Source organism: Ranitomeya imitator, chromosome 4 (assembly GCF_032444005.1).
Source record: "Ranitomeya imitator isolate aRanImi1 chromosome 4, aRanImi1.pri, whole genome shotgun sequence".
Taxonomy (NCBI): domain Eukaryota; kingdom Metazoa; phylum Chordata; class Amphibia; order Anura; family Dendrobatidae; genus Ranitomeya; species Ranitomeya imitator.
In genome coordinates, this window is record NC_091285.1 from 82,143,959 (window position 1) to 82,162,795 (window position 18,837).

At 45.1% G+C, this 18,837-nt stretch overlaps 1 protein-coding gene across 1 annotated transcript in view; it reads left to right on the forward strand.

Annotated features, from left to right (window-relative positions):
• JADE2 (jade family PHD finger 2) overlaps positions 1 to 18,837 on the forward strand; it is a 374,376-nt gene that overhangs the window by 180,845 nt on the left and 174,694 nt on the right. Inside the window, exons 5-6 of the mRNA XM_069763847.1 lie at positions 3,378 to 3,547; positions 13,535 to 13,746. Coding sequence (XP_069619948.1) covers positions 3,378 to 3,547; positions 13,535 to 13,746 — 382 coding nt within the window. The remainder of the gene's footprint in view (positions 1 to 3,377; positions 3,548 to 13,534; positions 13,747 to 18,837) is intronic.

Here is an 18,837-nt window from a genome sequence, read left to right on the forward strand (position 1 = left end):
TGCCACAGAGGAAGTCCTTCTGACAGGCCAAGTCTGCTGCCTTAATATAGAAGTACTGAAAAGATACAGTAGGAAAAAGACACCGTGGAAATCACTAGATGAATTGTAGACAGGGTTTGTAGGTCGGAAACATACGTACGCTGCTTACTGGTTTATGCATTATTGTTGTGTTCCTGGCCTACATCTTCACTGGTTTTGCCTGTTCTTTTCTCGGAGTTGCAGGTGGATATGCCTGCTTTATGACCATCTAGCTTTCTGTAACAATATACAGAAAGAATACCGTATGTCTGCTTGCTTCAGTCGGCGTTTGTGGTGCCCTAAAACGAGGTGGTGCCTCTGCTAATCAGGCGGGATGGCCATGTAATTAGCATACATGGAATGCTTTTTATTTTGCTTATTTTTACGTTTCAGCAAGTTTATCAGCACACTGTGTAGCACAATCTTATATTTTATACGTTCTCCAGAGACCTGCAGCCAGTCCTACCCGAGACCCCTGCCAACAAATTCAGGAAATCAGGGCATGAGATACTTATGGGCCCCAACGGTTGCCGAGCAGAGGAGTGCATACTTGAAAGAACATTTATATATACATTTTAGATGTCAATGTTCTTTTGATTTACAGATTCATGCTTAATTAGGCATTTACAGTTCTGCGAAAGAAAGAGATGGCACAGGGAGGCATAAAAAGTGTAGAAAGGTAGCCAAACATTTTAAATCCATACTTGACTTTAAAAGATATTCCCGTCATAAACTTTTAAGGCATATCCACATGACAGTCCTAGCACTAGAACCTGCAGCTGTCTTCAGAACTGGGGTACACCAATGCTGTGATGAGGTCCGTAGCATTATGGTAAAGATTGATGAATGGCCACACGTGTTCATCTCTTTACATTCATGTCCATAGATGCTATAAAACCACCAATGAAGCATGTTTTACATATCCTATTTATAAGCAAGATATTTCACTGTACAATTACTCTATAAAGCAGCGTAACAGCTAGTTTCCACCCACTAGCTCAGGGACAAGTAAAATTAGATCATCAAGATGGAAAAACTAATGAAAAATATTGGATAGAAGTGTTATAATAACCATATACACTGATATTTTTCATATTGTGTATCTAGATTTTTCTGAAAAGTCACCTAAAATGACAAGTACATATCAAAACAGTGATGTATCCAGGATTGTTTCCTTCCCCAGTGTAGGTTTGGTCAGTAATGACTTAAGGGGCAGACTTAAATACAGTTTCTCACAGCATATGGGATTTAGGGTTAATGTTTTTTCTTGTGGAGAGTGACAAGCCAGCCCTGTCATTATTATTATTATTATTATTTATTTATATAGCATCATTAATTCCATGGTGCTGTACATGAGAAAGGGGTTACATACAGGGTTATAGATATCGTTTACAGTAAAACAAATTTACAATGACAGACTGGTACAAGGGGAGAGGACCCTGTCCTTGCGGACTTACATTCTATGGGATAATGGGGAAGAGACAGAAGGTTGGGGGTGCGGCAGCTCGGTTGGTGGTGAGGCAGCAGCTCGGGTGATGAGGCGGCAGAATGGTTATTGCAGGCTGTAGGCTTTCTTGAAGAGATGGGTTTTCAGGTTCCGTCTGAAGGATCCGAGGGTGGTGGATAATCGGACGTGTTGAGGCGCGGAATTCAAGAAGATGGGGGATATTCGGGAGAAATCTTGGAGGCGGTTGTGTGAGGAACGAATAAGTGTGGAGGAGAGTAGGAGGTCTTGGGAGGATCAGAGATTACATCAAGGAAGATATTGGGGGATTAGTTCAGAGATATAGGGAGGGGACAGGTTGTGGATGGCTTTGTAGGTCATGTCACTCTCCACAGAAATAAACCCTTACCCCTTTAGATCGCAGGCTTAAGCCTTTCCCCCAGCCAAATCCGATCTCCTTTGCACTGATGAGGGGCACTACCCCAAAATACAGTGTCTGCAAATTGAGGTTCTGGTTTGGCATTTATCCCAAGTCATTTGGCAAGGCTCGTTAAAGGATTGATACTGACTTTTAGGATTGCTACTTTCAATAGGTGGTACTAGAGTTCTAGTCCTCTTCCTCTCTGAAGAGGCACTTTGCATATCACAGCATATGTTCATGGTATATATACAGCGCATGCTATCTGAGCAAGACCATGTTGCCCCTGCTCACATTCCTTTCTCCCCCTTCTGCACCATAGAGCGGTGACCAGAGAGAGGTGAGAGGGCGGTGTGTTGCGCTCTGGACCTCACACATTGAATGCATGAATGAGCTTTCTCTACTAAGAGCACATACTACACGCATGCGAACACTGTCAGTTCATAGTGAGGACGGCAGCGCCATGAAAATTAGAGTGGGACGTTGGGCCACACCAGAGGTCCAATGTACACCCTAATTACTATTTTAAGTAGAATGTATGTTATGGATAATGGAGGGGGCGACTTTTAAAGTAAAGGTGATTTTTACAGCGGCTATATCCCCTACAAAACTATGTGCTTAGCTTTAATATGTAAGTTTGGCGCAAACTCCCTTTTAACCCTCTTCTTAATATTGCTGTTACATAAGTGATATGGCTTCCTTTCGTGTTCTTTTGGTAGCCTCTTACCATAACACATATGTTACAGCAATATACACACACAGGAGTATTTCTTAAACATTGTACTAATTTGACAATTGTTATGTTTTGCTTCACCAAACTGAAAGGGTTGTCCACTACTCAGACAACTGTTACCTTCTCAATCCCTAAGCTTCCCTCTTGTAAAATAAAAACATCTATACTCTTCTCTGGTGCCGTTCCAGCGGTGTCAGTGCTGGCTTTCCCTAGGGATCGCCTGACATTATGTCACACAATCCCTGCAGCAAATCTGTGCTGGCTTTACTCTCCTACAGACATAATTGACATCCAGAGAAAATGAGAGAGTGCCAGTAGCTCTCTTTTCCTCTGGATGTCTGTGATTTGTCTGAAGGCTGAGAGCATGAAGCCAGTGCTGATTGGCCACAGTGATCACGTGGCGCCAGCATCGGCAGGTAAGCAGAAGTGTTATTATTGTACAAGGGGGAAACATAGGGATTTAGACAGGGTTGTCTGACTATTGGACTACCATTTTAAAATTGTATCATATATTGATGGAACAACCCCTTTAAAAACCTTCATAGTAATTGTAAAAACATCCGTAAATCCTGATTTGAATGGGGCAAATCTCATGTACAACCCGTTTTATTGCTCTATCGTAACGGTATTTGCAATGTAACCTATGATTTACTATAAAGATTGGCCTTTTCTAATAAGAATAAGACCAGGTGTCTGGAGTTTTTTTATAATGGTGGCAAGGGGTTTAATTAAAATATTATGCTTACTCTTATGTTTTGGCTTAGGTTGATTGAAACATTGGCGGACAGCTCCCCATCCACGGCTAAAGACTCATTACCTGAATTAAGGCATCCAGGGCGCTTCCAGACTCGGCCGCAGAGAACCTGCAGATACGACCTGGATGAGGTGGACAAACACTGGTTGGAGCTAGTTAACATGGAGTTCAGAAGACTGGGTATGTGAGATCGGAACGACCTACATGCTTAGCTTACAGCGGTCACTGACTGAGCTGTGCTCATTATACCTGGCATTTATACCGTGTAATATCTCAAATATCTGATCCACATGGTGGTGACACTGGCAGTACCTGACGGGACGTCACACTGATAGATCTTCCATATGCTCATATATTAGTCAAGGAGCCGGGTTTTTTTTTTTTTTTTTTTTCATCTACGGTATGTGTCTCAATTTACTGCAGCCAATGTAGCATACAATGTACAACTAGCTGTGAAAGGCAGAGGACACAGAGGATTTAAGTTTTTTTTTTTTTGCATCTCTGCATTCTGACAGGCAAAACTTAAATTGTCCCATAGATATAACCATATCGCGTTAACGACCCTAAGTGTCCATAATAAGAGTCTGGAAGACTTGCATTGTTTAATGCCATAATTTTAGGGTACATATAATGCGTGGTCTGCCTCTATTGGAGGTAGGCCACTGGCAATACAGTAACCAGAGAAAAGTATTCCCGTATAGCATATGACAAATAGGCATTTACAAGTGGCTCTGATGTAAGGGTCCCCAACTAGTGACTGCTAAGACACCTATACCTCCTGGGCCCTGAAAGTAGCTGGCAGCTGAATGCTCAGGGGAGTGCCACTCCCAACTGTTTTGGTGTCCACACTGGGCATTAGTTACCGTACTTATGAGAGGGCATTCAACGATCAGTATTGCTTTCTGAGGGACACTCAAGACTATATCACTTGATACGGAGCACTTAGATTATTACTTTAGCTTTATTACTTTTTACTTTATTAGTTTTTGACGTGGCATAATTACATTTTAAGTGATGTGCAGACCATTATTATCTTACATGTTGGCATTTGCTACATTATTACTCTATAACAGGGCATGGTGGGCATTACTACTTTATGAAGGTTCTCCAGGGGAAAATGGAGAGTTAAAAAACTTCAAGCAGGCGCACAGGGGCCTACTACAATTTGTTTGCAAGGAATGTGTCTTGCAACCATTTCCCAGAGTTGAACGTGGCTCTCGTGCTAAGAAAGGTTGGGGACTCCTGATCTAATCTGTTCAGACAATTGAAAATCAGACATTGCTTTTAAATTGTGGTTCAACAGGACATTTTAAGAAAACAAACTAATGAAAATCCAAGGAAAAGAAAAAACAGAAATGCACTCACCGGTCTCTTGTGCGATAGTCCTTTATTCAGAACATGTGCAGGCACACTTGGAGAGAACGTGGACAAAAGACGACGGCCGTTTCGTGCTGCCGCGCTTCTACGGGTCTCATTGAGACCCATAGAAGCGCGAAACGGCTGTCGTCTTTTGTCCACGTTCTCCCCAAGTGTGCCTGCACATGTTCTGAATAAAGGACTATCGCACAAGAGACCGGTGAGTACATTTCTGTTTTTTCCTTTCCTTGGATTTGCATACTCGTCTTTTTAAATGCACCCAGCGTCTATAAATGGCAAATATGGCACAGCAGCGGCATTCAGCAGCACTTTGTATCTGAGGATGTGGTGATACATAGGCACAACAGTGCTGTGGACTCTTTCTATTTTTCTACAAACTAATGAAAATGGTCTGTACAAAAATGATCATGGCAATAGAAAAGATTGAAAATAATTTGACCATAGGGGTATATTAAACTAAGATGTGTCTTGTATCATCACAGGTGTCTACAAACTTGTGATCAGTCACTCTACTTATTTCCGAGTTAAAAAGTAGTCACTGTGCTGTTTGGTATCATTGTGTGTACCATTCCAAACATCGACCAAAGAAAGCTAAGGAGGAAATCGTCTCAGCAGATTAGAAAAAGAATTGTAAACAAACATGTTAAATGTAAAATTATAAGACCATCTCCAAACAGTTTGATGTTCCTTTATGGGACTGATGCCAACCTCCCTGGACAAGGCTGCAAGAGGAAAATTGATGGCAAATTGAAGAGACCAATAACATGAATCGTAATCAAAGAGCCCAGAACAGCTTCCAAATAGATTAGAGATGAACTCCAAGGTCAAGGAACATCAATGTAAGATCACAACACCCATCACTGTCTTGGCCAAAGTAGACTTCATGGAAGATGACCAAAGAGGAAACCACTGCTTAAAGCAAATTATGAAGAAGTGAGACTGGAATCTGCTAAAATGTGTATTGACAAACCACCAGTCTTTTGAGAGAATGTCCTTTGGACAGATGAGCCAAAACTGGAGCTTATTGGCGTCACATCAGCTCTATGTTTACAGATACAAAAATGAAGCATTTAAAGGAAAGGCCATTGTAGCTATTGTGCAATATGGAGGAGGATCGGTTATGTTTGGGGGCTGCTTTTCTGCATCTGGCCTAGTGTCTTAAATCTGTGCAGGGTACAATGACATCTGAAGACCTTCAAGGCATTCTGGAGCAAAATGTGCTGCCCAGTGTCAGAAATTTTTGTCTCAGTCACAGGATCCTCCAACATGATAATGACCCAAAACAGACCTAAAGCATCCTAGAAAGGCTAAGAGCAAAGCATTGGATTATTCTGAAATCCTATTGAACATCTATGGAAGGAGCTGAATCGTACAGTCTGGAGAAGGTGCTGTCGCATCCTTGACAGCTAGAGCATTTTGCTCATGAGAAGGGGGCCAAAATAGCTGTGGACAGGTGCAGAAAACTGATAGAGAATTACAGAAATCGTTTGTTTGGAGATTGCCTACAAAGGTTGTGCAACAAAGCATATGAAGAGAACCTGTGAGCAGGATTTGGTAAAGTGAAGTACACACTTGGCCATATTGGCGCTGTGCTATTGGTTAACATGACTCCTGCAGTGAAGAAATCCCTGTTGTGTTTTTTGTGTAATCTTTGTGGGAAGTTTATCGGTCGTCCATGACAGCACCCCGGAGAGAGGGGATCCGCCCTTCAGGAACAGGAAACCTACAGATACATAAGGGCGGCACCTCTCCCACGCATCAGTTGGTTTCCTGTTCCTGGAGGACAGGATGCCCTACAGATATATACGTATTTCATCTGGATTACCCAGGCCGGCTGTCCAACTCAGGTAGCGAGGGGTCTCCTACCTCGGGCAGTACGGGTCCCTGGAAGCGCCACGGTGGGTCCGGGTAGGGCTCCACGACAGTGAGCGGAGCAGGGGAGCGGAGTCCGGAGGATGTCCGTCTCCAAGTGCCAGCAACGGAGGTGAGTATTCCATCCGTGCGGTCTTCCTGGAGCCTCTGCGGCTCCTGCGTCCCGTCGGTCGTCCTGCCGGGGGGCTTGGCGTGGCGGTGTGCGGTGGGGTCGGCCGGCGGCGCCATGCCCAGGCTTCCCTGCATGTCCCTGTGCGCTCTTTCTGATAACGGAAGTGATGCGGCAGGGGGCGGGGCCTAAACCGGAAGTTGGACGCCGGCTGGCTTCTGCTGCAGACGCCGCTGTGCTGCGGCCACGTGAGCGATGGCGGCGTGGGGGTTCGGTCGGAGGCTGGGGGGGGGCGGTCGGAGGCTGTAGGGGGACTGGTGGCTACACGGGGAGGGGGCGGTACCGCTGGCCACACACCTGCTGACAATCCGGGGGAAGGGCTATATATAGCCACACAGAAGGCTGCAGGGCTGCTAATGAGCCCATCTGCAGCAATGCATGAGCCAGAAGCTCCCGTCGGTCTGCCGGAGCAGGACAGAGCCTCGGAAAGGTCCCATTCTAACCCCCAGCTGAAGACCCGTGGACGCAGTGATCAGCCCAGTCGCAGGACTTCGTCTAGACTGAAGGATCCGGTTCGCTCCCCCAGTAATCCAGTACCTACCGCTGTTGCCTGGGTAAGAGATCTTCGTGAACGTGCCCTGATGCAGTCTTTTCCTATGTTTTTTTTCCTTAGGGGAAAAAGTGCGCTGGTAAAGCAAAGAATAAGGAGTGTGCACTATGTGGTTGCCCTTTGCCAGATGCCTACCCTAAAAGACTGTCAGTCGTGTGTGCGACAGACGGTAGGGAGTAAGGAAATGTATATATACATTGTATAGCAGTAGTACTAGTTAAATTACATAGGGGTCTTTTTCCGCTCCCATAGGTGGCGGAAGAGTCTCCCGATTTTACTTCAAACCTTGGAGAAATTATCAGGAGAGAAGTAAAAGATTCATTAAAATCCTTGTCCCAAAGGGAGCCTTCCAAGAGAAGAAGGAAGCCTAGCGTCTCAGATTCAGATTCGTCTACTGCCCCTAGGAAAGAATATGATTCGGAAGCCTCCGTCTCCTCGGCATCCTCTTCAGAGGAGGATGCTAATCGATTCTGTTTCCCGCTAGACCAGATAGACAGACTGGTTAAATCAGTCAGATCCACCATGGGGGTGGCTGACGAAAAACAAGAACTTTCAGCGCAAGACCTAATGTTCGGCGGTCTAGACCCAAGAAAACGCAAATCATTTCCACTTAATGACAGGGTTCAAAACCTTGTCAAAAGAGAGTGGAAAAAGCCAAAAAAAGGGGCTCACTACCACCGGCCTTTAAGTGGAGATATCCCTTTGACAACCCCTTGGTGAACACGTGGGATAAGGCACCAAAATTAGACGCAGCGGTGGCTATAGCTTCTAAGAAATCCTCTATTCCCTTCGATGACATGGCTTCCTTAAAAGATCCTCTTGATAAGAAAGCAGACTCGTTTCTTATAGGGACTTGGGAGATGTCGGTTGGTGCTCTAAGAACTGCAGTAGCTGCGACATGCGCAGCCAGATCAATGATGGTCTGCCTGGACCAACTGGGGTCTAATCTAAAAGATGGAGCCTCTAGGGAATCCATATTAAAATCCCTACCAACTATCCAAAATGCCGCTGCTTTTCTCGCAGACGCATCCGCAGATTCTGCAAGGATGGCAGCTAGGGCTGCAGGGTTATCGAATGCGGCACGCAGGGCCCTATGGCTGAAGTGTTGGCCCGGTGACATTCAGGCCAGGTCCCGTCTTTGCTCTATCCCTTGCGAAGGAGAATACCTGTTTGGTCCAGTTCTAGACGAACTACTGGAGAAGGCCGGTGATGAGAAAAAAAAATTTCCCAGTCTACCGACCACTTCTTATAGGCGTCCCTTCACAGGGAAAAGATTCTTTCGCAGAAGACCGACCAGGGCAGATGGGACGATAAAAAGAAAAGAGGTAGTGGATTCATGTTTGGAGGTGGGGGACGTCAGGAGCCATCCCGTGAGATCAAAAAGCCACCCCAATGACTAGTCACCCCGGTGGGAGGTAGACTATCTGCCTTCTACTCAGCCTGGTCCAAAATTTCCAGTAGCAATTGGATTTTGGGAATAATAGCTACGGGTCTACGGCTAGAGTTCTCCTCTATCCCTCATAATTTCTTCAGGGTTACCCCGCTCAGGTCCTCTGCAGCAGAACAGATGGCCCTGGAAACGGAAATTCACGACCTGCTCAGTAAGAAAGTCCTATCAGAGGTTCCGGAAGGAGAACTGGGTAGAGGATTCTACTCTCCTCTATTCCTGATACGTAAACCAGATGGCTCCTTCAGAACTATTATCAACCTTAGGGCTCTTAACAATTTTCTGACCATACAACCGTTTAAAATGGAGACCGTTAATACCGCAATAAAACTACTGTTTAAAAACTGCTTTATGGTGGTGTTGGATTTAAAGGACGCCTATTACCATATTCCAATTTATGCAGGACACCAAACATTCCTGAGGGTAGCGGTCCGGTTAGATGGGGTGGTCAGACATTTCCAGTATAGAGCTCTCCCCTTTGGTATATCGGTCGCCCCCCGTGTATTTACTAAGGTCATGGCTGAAGTAATGGCCCACCTACATGAGTGACATTCTGATAGTCCCCTACCAGGACGATCTCCTCATAGTGGGTAAAACAGAGGAGCACTGTTTAGAACAACTACAAAAAGTAATGTCTGCCCTGGAGCGTCTGGGATGGTTACTTAAATGTCAAAAAGTCCCGGCTACAGCCCATGAAGGTGCAGCGATTTTTAGGCCTGACCTTGGATTCTCTGGATCAGGAATGCCGTTTGCCTCACAAGAAAATAGATCGCCTGCACCTTCAAGTGCTAAACGCCTCCAAAAACCCCGCCATGTCCCTTAGAAGTGCGATGTCTCTGTTAGGCTCTCTCTCTTCCTGCATTCCAGCGGTCCGATGGGCCCAGTATCATACAAGGATACTTCAGAGCGAGGTGTTGTAACAACAAAAAATTTGGGGGGTCACCTAGAGAGCCAGCTGACCTGGTCCCAAAACACTATTGTATCCCTCGAATGGTGGCTAGACCAAAATAATCTATCTACGGGGGTTCCCTGGGAATACAACGTAACCCGTATAATCACCACAGATGCTAGCCCTTCTGGTTGGGGGGCTCACATGGGTGAGATTATAATTCAGGGCTTTGGGACCAGCTTCAAACGGAAATGTCCCCTAATTTGAAGGAGTTAAAGGTGGTGGAGCAGGCAGTTAAAAAACTCCTTGTCTGTCTACAGGGCCACCACATGTGGATATTCTCCGACAATCAGGTCACCGTGACATATATCAATCATCAAGGCGGAACCCGTTCCAAATCCTTGATGAACGTGGAAAATCGTCTATTCCAGCTAGCAGAGCAGCACTTTTCTCGTTGACAGCTCTTCACATAAGGGGAGCAGAAAATACTATGGCGGATTACTTAAGTCGCAACACTTTGAGGCAGGGAGAATGGTCACTAAACTACGCTATCTTCAATCTCACTGTGGAAAGATGGGGTCAACCGGAGGTAGATCTTTTTGCAACAAAACAGAAAAGTGACACAATTCTGCTCTCTGAACCCCAGAGAAAATCCTCTGTCAGTAGACGCCCTCCTCATAGACTGGAACTTCAGGCTAGCTTACGCCTTTCCTCCCCTGTCTCTACTTCCTCTGGTGGTGAGGAAAATCAGGAAGGACAAGGCCAGAGTTATAGTAATTGCCCCTTTTGGCCCAGAAGGACGTGGTTTTCATGCCTCAGGACCATGTCGATATCCGACCCATGGGTCTTACCAGACATTCCAGATCTCCTATCCCAGGGCCCAGTCTACCATCCTCGGGCAGTTGGCCTTCATCTGACGGCTTGGATTTTGAGCGGTCGCTGTTAAGAGATAGAGGTTTCTCGCCGGGCCTGATTAACACGCTGATCAAAAGCAGGAAAATAATCACCAACAAAATTTACGTCAGGATCTGGAAAAGATTTCTTCAAAATTCGGGGGTAGTAGCTGGTCATTCAACACCAATAGACCAGATGTTGGAGTTTTTGCAAAAGGGGTTGGATATGGGGTTATCCCCAAATACTCTTAAAGTACAGGTGTCAGCCTTAGGGGCCCTCTTTGGCTGCAACATTTCTGAAAATTATTGGATCAGTAGATTCATTAAGACAGCAAAAAGGTCTAGGCCAATAATGAAGAATAGGGTCATGCCGTGGGACTTAAACTTAGTCCTCACGGCCATGACAGAAGCTCCATTTGAGCCAATTTCTTCGGCTTCTATTAAAAACCTGTCTCTTAAAGTAGCCTTCCTGGTGGCTCTAACGTCAGCTTGTAGGGTAGGCGACATCCAGGCGTCATCCAGGCTTCTCCCTTACATGCAACTTAGAGATGATAGAGTGATACTTTCCCCTGATCCAGCATATCTTCCTAAAGTAGTGTCTAGATTCCATAGAACACAGGAGATAGTTCTTCCATCTTTCCTCCCTAATCCTACTAATGGTAAAGAAAGGAAACTACACACTCTAGATGTAAGAAGATGTATCCTAGAGTATCTAGCAGTGACTGATCCTTGGAAGATAGATAATGCCCTATTCGTGTCCTATCAGGGTAGCAGGAAAAGTCATAGAGTATCAAAATCTACACTAGCTAGGTGGATCAGGGAGGCTATCTCGCTGGCATACGTCTCAAAGGGCAAGCCTGCGCCTGAAGGTCTAAAGGTACCGTCACACTAAGCGACGCTGCAGCGATACCGACAACGATCCGGATCGCTGCAGCGTTGCTGTTTGGTCGCTGGAGAGCTGTCACACAGACAGCTCTCCAGCGACCAACGATCCCGAGGTCCCCGGTAACCAGGGTAAACATCGGGTTACTAAGCGCAGGGCCGCTCTTAGTAACCCGCTGTTTACCCTGGTTACCATCGTTAAAGTAAAAAAAAAAAAAAACGCTACATACTTACCTACCGCTGTCTGTCCCCGGCGCTCTGCTTCTCTGCTCTGGCTGTGAGCGCCGGGCAGCCGGAAAGCAGAGCGGTGACGTCACTGCTCTGCTTTCCGGCCGCTGTGCTCAGTCAGTGCAGGAGGAGTGCAGAGAAGCTGAGCGCCGGGGACAGACAGCGGTAGGTAAGTATGTAGTGGTTGTTTTTTTTTACTTTAACGATGGTAACCAGGGTAAACAGCGGGTTACTAAGCGCGGCCCTGCGCTTAGTAACCCGATGTTTACCCTGGTTACCAGCGAAGACATCGCTGAATCGGCGTCACACACGCCGATTCAGCGATGTCAGCGGGAGATCCAGCGACGAAACAAAGTTCTGGACTTTCTTCCCCAACCAGCGACATCACAGCAGGGGCCTGATCGCTGCTGCCTGTCACACTGGACGATATCGCTAGCCAGGACGCTGCAACGTCACGGATCGCTAGCGATATCGTCTAGTGTGAGCTTAGGAGCGCATTCCACTAGAGTTATGGCTGCCTCGTGGGCGGAGAGGTTAGAGGTGTCGCTCGACCAAATATGTAAGGCTGCTACTTGGTCTTCTCCAAACACTTTCTATAACCATTATAGATAAAACCTGGGTGCTTCCTCGGACCTCTCTTTTGGTGGAAGGGTGCTGCAAGCTGTAGTCCCTCCCTAAATAGTTCTCTCCGTGGTGCTGTCATGGACGACCGATAAAGTCTTAGTTACTCACCGGTTAACTGTGTTTTTCGGAGTCCATGACAGCACCCGTACATACCCTCCCGTCTTCTTAAGTTCTGGGTGTACACCACTTCCCTTTTTTTATATAATCCACTCGTGGTGAATAGTTAGCAGTAGTATCGTTTTATATAAATTATGCTGTTAACCTCGGTGGTCCTCTTGTGCTCTGCAAACCAACTGATACGTGGGAGAGGTGCCGCCCTTATGTATCTGTAGGTTTCCTGTTCCTGAAGGGCGGATCCCTTCTCTCCATGGTGCTGTCATGGACTCCGAAAAACACCGTTAACTGGTGAGTAACTAAGACTTTTCATTTAATGATATCTCCATGTATCGGGGCGAGCCTGTGGGCAGAGTCTGTTCTTGGTGCTCTGGACCCTTATTCATCCTCCTGATCCGTCAGTGACCTGCCTCCTATCTTAAATAAAGATCACGGCGACACAGTACCTGCTGTGATCTCTAAAAAAAAATACCACTGTCTCCAACAAAATGATGCTGGCTGCAAAAGTCCTGTGGCATCTCCAAGTTTTCCCGTTGTTCTTAATCAGTGCATGCGCCACCAACTGCCTTTACCATAAGATGCTTTGGGCAGCGGTGATGGTCCTCTGCACACAGTGTGTGCGCTGAAGAGAAGACCTCATTCGCCTATATGCCACCAATATGGCTGTGCGTGTACTTAACATTGCAAAATCCTGCTGATAGGTTCTCTTTAAGTTGAGGATACCATCATTTTTGTCCAGGCCATTTCTATTTTTGTTTTTTACATTTTTCTATTGAACCACAATTTAGAGGCACTGTCCAATTTTCATTAGTTGATATTCAGTAAATTTAAATTGAAAGTTACTTTTGTCGGGTTTCAAGTTATTTCATTGACCATTGTGGGTTTTTCTTACTTTTAACAAAAAGGTGCCAACAATTTTGTCCATGCGTGTAACTGCTGGCAATTTTAAAGAGCTGGAAAAACACTTAAAGCTACTCTATAATGAAAATGTACTTCAGTTCTGAGCAGAATTGTTGCTCAATTGGGATCTCCATTTTTCTCAAAATTTGTGATGCCTTTTCTATCTCCGGTATGAAACTCTAAAATGACTAGAAACTCTTCCCACCGTTTACTTATGTATAGAGATGCCACTGCTGGATGAGCTCACCTTCGAGAAGCTTCTGGAGGAGTTCGAGATGGTCTGCTACCAGAACATGAATGTTGCCATTGAAACGGAGGAAGGCTTGGGGATCGAATATGATGAAGATGTCGTCTGTGACGTGTGCCGCTCACCTGAAGGCGAGGATGGAAATGAGATGGTTTTCTGTGATAAGTGCAATGTCTGCGTGCACCAGGTAAAGGACAACAATATTCTACACCTTATATCCACTGGAGATGAAATGGCGCTTCTGACACCCAGATCTACAACTAAGGTGTTATGGTGTCAAGAGTCTGCTTACAATTTTGCTTGTTGTAATAATGGGAAAAGATTAATTTATTTATTTTACCATAGTTTTAAATAGTATTGACAATGCAAAGAAATAGTTGCCAGAGGCTAGCATCGGGATGTGATGGGGAACGTGCTCGCTTGAGTGACTTGGCTTTGAGAACTAGTGATGAGCGACCGTGCTGGGATACGGTGTTATGGGATATGGTGTTATCTGGGATATGGTGTTATGTGGGATACGCGGGTTATCTGGGATAGGGTGTTATGGGATATGGTGTTATCTGGGATATGGTGTTATGTGGGATACGCGGGTTATGTGGGATAGGGTGTTATGGGATATGGTGTTATCTAGGATACGGTGTTGTGGGATACGTGGTTATCTAGTATAGGGTGTTATGGGATACGGTGTTATGTGGGATACGCGGTTATATGGGATGCGGTGTTATGTGGGATACGCGGTTATATGGGATGCCGTGTTATGGGATACGGGGTTATGTGAGATACGGGGTTATGTGGGATACGGCATTATCAGAGCATGCTCGTGTGCTAACCGAGTGTCTTCGTTGTGTTTCGAAACACATACGGCTGTATGTTGGATAGCTGCAACACATACAGGGATGTCTATTTGTTAGGCAATCCAGTCGTGTGTTGTGGATATCTAAGAGGCTTGAGACCTGCAGCTGCGGGGACTTGTACATATTGGAGCATGCTGAAGACACTCGGATAGCACATGAGCATGCTCAGATAACGCCTTATCACAGTCCGTTCGCTTATCACTACTGAGAACCCATCCTGCATGTCTTCTATATGCATCATACTTGTCAACTTCAGGGAATTCAACCCGGCCTATTACTTGCCCCTTCTTACCCTAATGCTGTAGAGTCATAGGCAGCAACACACACAAAAACTGAAATACCTGAGCAGCTATGTGATTACACATCACATACAAGTAAGACCTCATTCAGAGTAATGTTCTGTCCACGTTTTCCAAAGCCTGAACATGTAACTATTCTAGTATAGGACAACTCACATTTCTTTGTATTAAAGACCAAGTGTCCACAAGAAAACAATGGAGAAATCTCCAAGTTTTACACAAACTCTATTGTGGAAGTGAATGGATCTGTGGAAAGCTCAAGCAGCAGACTGGTAGCATCTTAATGGCATCCTGGTGCTGTCAGTTTATCGCTGACAGTTTGATTGGAGAATCTTAAGACACCACTATCGGATATATCTGAATGTGAGAAACACTGATGATAAAAATGATGATAAAAGCTGATGCACTGACCAAACACTGAGGAAAATGTCATCAATACACTCATGAAAATCGGTCCATTTTTTTTTTTTCAAATCCGAGAAAAGAAGAGTTTACAGACAGGATAGCACAGCTGAGGTAAAACATTTAAAGCAAACTGCAAAATCTTTTCCTAACAAAAAGAATCAGCTGTGATCCCCTGCTGTCCTGTCTGTATCCTCTCTTTTCCTTCTCCTGCCCAGAAGCTGTGATCCCCTGCTGTAATGTCTGTATCCTCTCTTTTCCTTCTCCTGCCCAGGAGCTGTGATCCCCTGCTATAATGTCTGTATCCTCTTTTCCTTCTCCTGCTCAGGAGCTGTGATCCAGTGCTGTAATGTCTGTATCCTCTCTTTTCCTTCTCCTGCCCAGGAGCTGTGATCCCCTGCTGTCCTGTCTGTATCCTCTCTTTCCTTCTCCTGCCCAGGAGCTGTGATCCAGTGCTGTAATGTCTGTATCCTCTCTTTTCCTTTTCTTGCCCAGGAGCTGTGATCCAGTGCTGTAATGTCTGTATCCTCTCTTTTCCTTCTTCTGCCCAGGAGCTGTGATCCCCTGCTGTCCTGTCTGTATCCTCTCTTTTCCTTCTTCTGCGCAGGAGCTGTGATCCTGTGCTGTCCTGTCTGTATCCTCTCTTTTCCTTCTCCTGCCCAGGAGCTGTGATCCAATGCTGTAATGTCTGTATCGTCTCTTTTCCTTCTCCTGCCCAGGAGCTGTGATCCCGTGAAGTAATGTCTGCATCCTTTCTTTTGCTTCCTCCCCTGCCTAGGAGCTGTGATCCCATGCTGTAATGTCTGTATCCTCTCTTTTCCTTCTCCTGCCCAGGAGCTATGATCCCCTGCTGTAATGTCTGTATCCTCTCTTTTCCTTCTCCTGCCCAGGAGCTGTGATCCCCTGCTCTCCTGTCTGTATCGTCTCTTTTCCTTCTCCTGCCCAGGAGCTGTGATCCCTGCTGTAATGTCTGTATCCGCTCTTTTCCTTCTCCTGCCCAGGAGCTGTGATCCTCTGCTGTAATGTCTATATCCGCTCTTTTCCTTCTCCTGCCCAGGAGCTGTGATCCCCTGCTCTCCTGTCTGTATCGTCTCTTTTCCTTCTCCTGCCCAGGAGCTGTGATCCCTGCTGTAATGTCTGTATCCGCTCTTTTCCTTCTCCTGCCCAGGAGCTGTGATCCTCTGCTGTAATGTCTATATCCGCTCTTTTCCTTCTCCTGCCCAGGAGCTGTGATCTCCTGCTGTAATGTCTGCATCCTCTTTTGCTTCCTCCCCTGCCCAGGAGCTGTGATATGATCATCAGACCATGTTCCTGTACGGTCAGACACGGCCATTACACAGTAAACAGCAAGGGCACATTTATAAGATTATCTCAGCACAGGAACATTTTTAAACATATCCAATGGTGGTATTTTTGTTCCAAGATTTATTGATTCAGTTGTAGTGTGATCATGCAAAAACCTTGTTAAAACTGTACTAAGACCAATATTACCACATAACATGACGGTGCGCTGAATTTGCAGAGTTGGCAAAACAATAATTGGAACAGGACCCTCAGTTTACACAGAACATTATGTTCAGTGATGATGGTGATAGTTTTCTTGTGTAGGGTGTCTTGCATTGAAATCTGCTGCAATGACCCGGGCACCAGACATCAACACAATTTCTATCCGTTCCTCACGTGTAAACCTCTGCGACATGTCAATGGCTGTAAACAAAGAAACTTAAAATAAGTTTGATGTGTCACATGACCCTCTTCCCATTGGAAAAAATAAATTTGGATCCAAAATGGCCGACTTGAAAATGGCCACCATGGTCACCACCCATCTTGAAAAGCTTCCCCCCCCCCCCATATACTAATGTGCCACCAACCGGAAGTTGATATCACCAACCATTCCCATTTTATGTAGGTGTATCCATATAAATGGCCCACCCTGTATATCACCATACTTGGTATATACCAGTTGTACATAGTCTGTAGACTGTATAACGTATAGATAAATCAAGTGCTATTTTATCTGATGATCATTGTTAATTTTCAATTTTCTTCTCCATCTGGCCCAGACTGCCATGATGACTTTTTTCCATCCACAACCCATCGTTGCAGAATGTAACATACAGACCTCTTTTAGCACTTTTCCCGCAACTCTATACACAAAAACAGAGCTATACCCATCAAGCCCAGGACAGCAATATTGTCACTTTCTGGTACCTTTTACAGTAATACACCCCTATCTGTATCTCCACATTGTAATAGTGCCCCCTAGGCAAAAGTATCAGATGTGTCACTGGTGTGCCCCCACCTTAAGCTCCTTACAAGGACAGAATCAACTTTTCTTACGACAGCATCATAGGCCATTGCTTATCCATGAAGGAAAAGCTAAACTGAAATAACAAAAGCTAATGTAATATGTTGGCAGCACAGCCATCAGTCAGTGAGCTCAGCGGCTCTGAGCGACTAGTGGTGTCTGCTTGGGCAGAGCCACTGAGCTCAATGATTGGCTGCAGCGCTGTTGAACATGTTCTGGAAAATGGGTATAAAATTCCAAGTGCGCTGAAAAAAAAGTCCAATTCACAATTGTTTTTTTTTTTTTTTTCATGTTCACTAACTGCTAAAACTGACCTGCAATTATGATTCTCCAGGTCATTAATTACAAGTTCCTAGATACTAAACATGTCTAGGTTCTTTTTCATGTAAGGAGTGAAAAAAAATCCAAAGTTTATATTTAAAAAAAAAATGGCACCATATTCCAAGATCCGTAGCATCCCCATTTTTCAGGATTTAGAGCTAGGTGAGGGCTTATTTTTTGCGTGGCAAGCTGACGTTTGCATTGATACTATGTTGGGGGTAGATACGATGTTTTGATCACCTGTTTTTGCATTTTATTGTAATGTGTCAACAACAAAAAAACGTAATTCTGACATTTTTGAATTTTGTCCTCATTACGCAGATTATATGTGTATTTTTTTTTTTTTTACTTTTTATTGTTTTATTTTAAATGGGGCAAATGGGGGGTCATTTGAACTTTTATATATTTTTTATTTCTGGCTTCAATAGTCCTCTTAGGAGACTTGCAGCTGCAATCTTCTGATCTTATGCTACATATAGCAGGGCTTCAGTTTCAGTCCTATCCCTGCTATCTGTAGCGGAAATGCTCCTCTGCTATGAATGCCGGCCACAGGGCGGCGCTCATAGCAGATTGGCAATGACAACCACAGGCGTCTCCTGCAGTCCCCTACTTGTCACGCCAACCCATTGGTGCCCATCACTTGATAGCGGGGCGCTGATGGGTTAGTGATGCCCTTCTGGCACCAGCTTGTTAAATGCCGCTGTCAACGATTTGGCCAGTAATTCACATCAGCATTTGTAGCCAAAACCAGGAGTCAAAAATTCAAAATTGGTGACTTGTTTCTGTTATACTTTTCCTCTGATTGTTCCACTCCTGGTTTTGGCTTACAAATGCCGAGGTAACATACTGACCACATACTGATAGTGTGAACTTGGCCACTGGGTTACAGTTTGTCATTTTGCCCCGCCAATTTACCTAATAGCCAAGGCTGTCCCTTTATCCAGTGTCTTAGCTCAAGCTTAACCCTGTGCATTCCAGGTAGCAGATCTTCCTAATAAAGTGCTGCCAGTACTGTAATCACGCACTTCACATGTTAGGATATGGTGTAGAAAGTACACAGGGAAGCGGTAATGAACATTTTGTCTAGAAGGTAC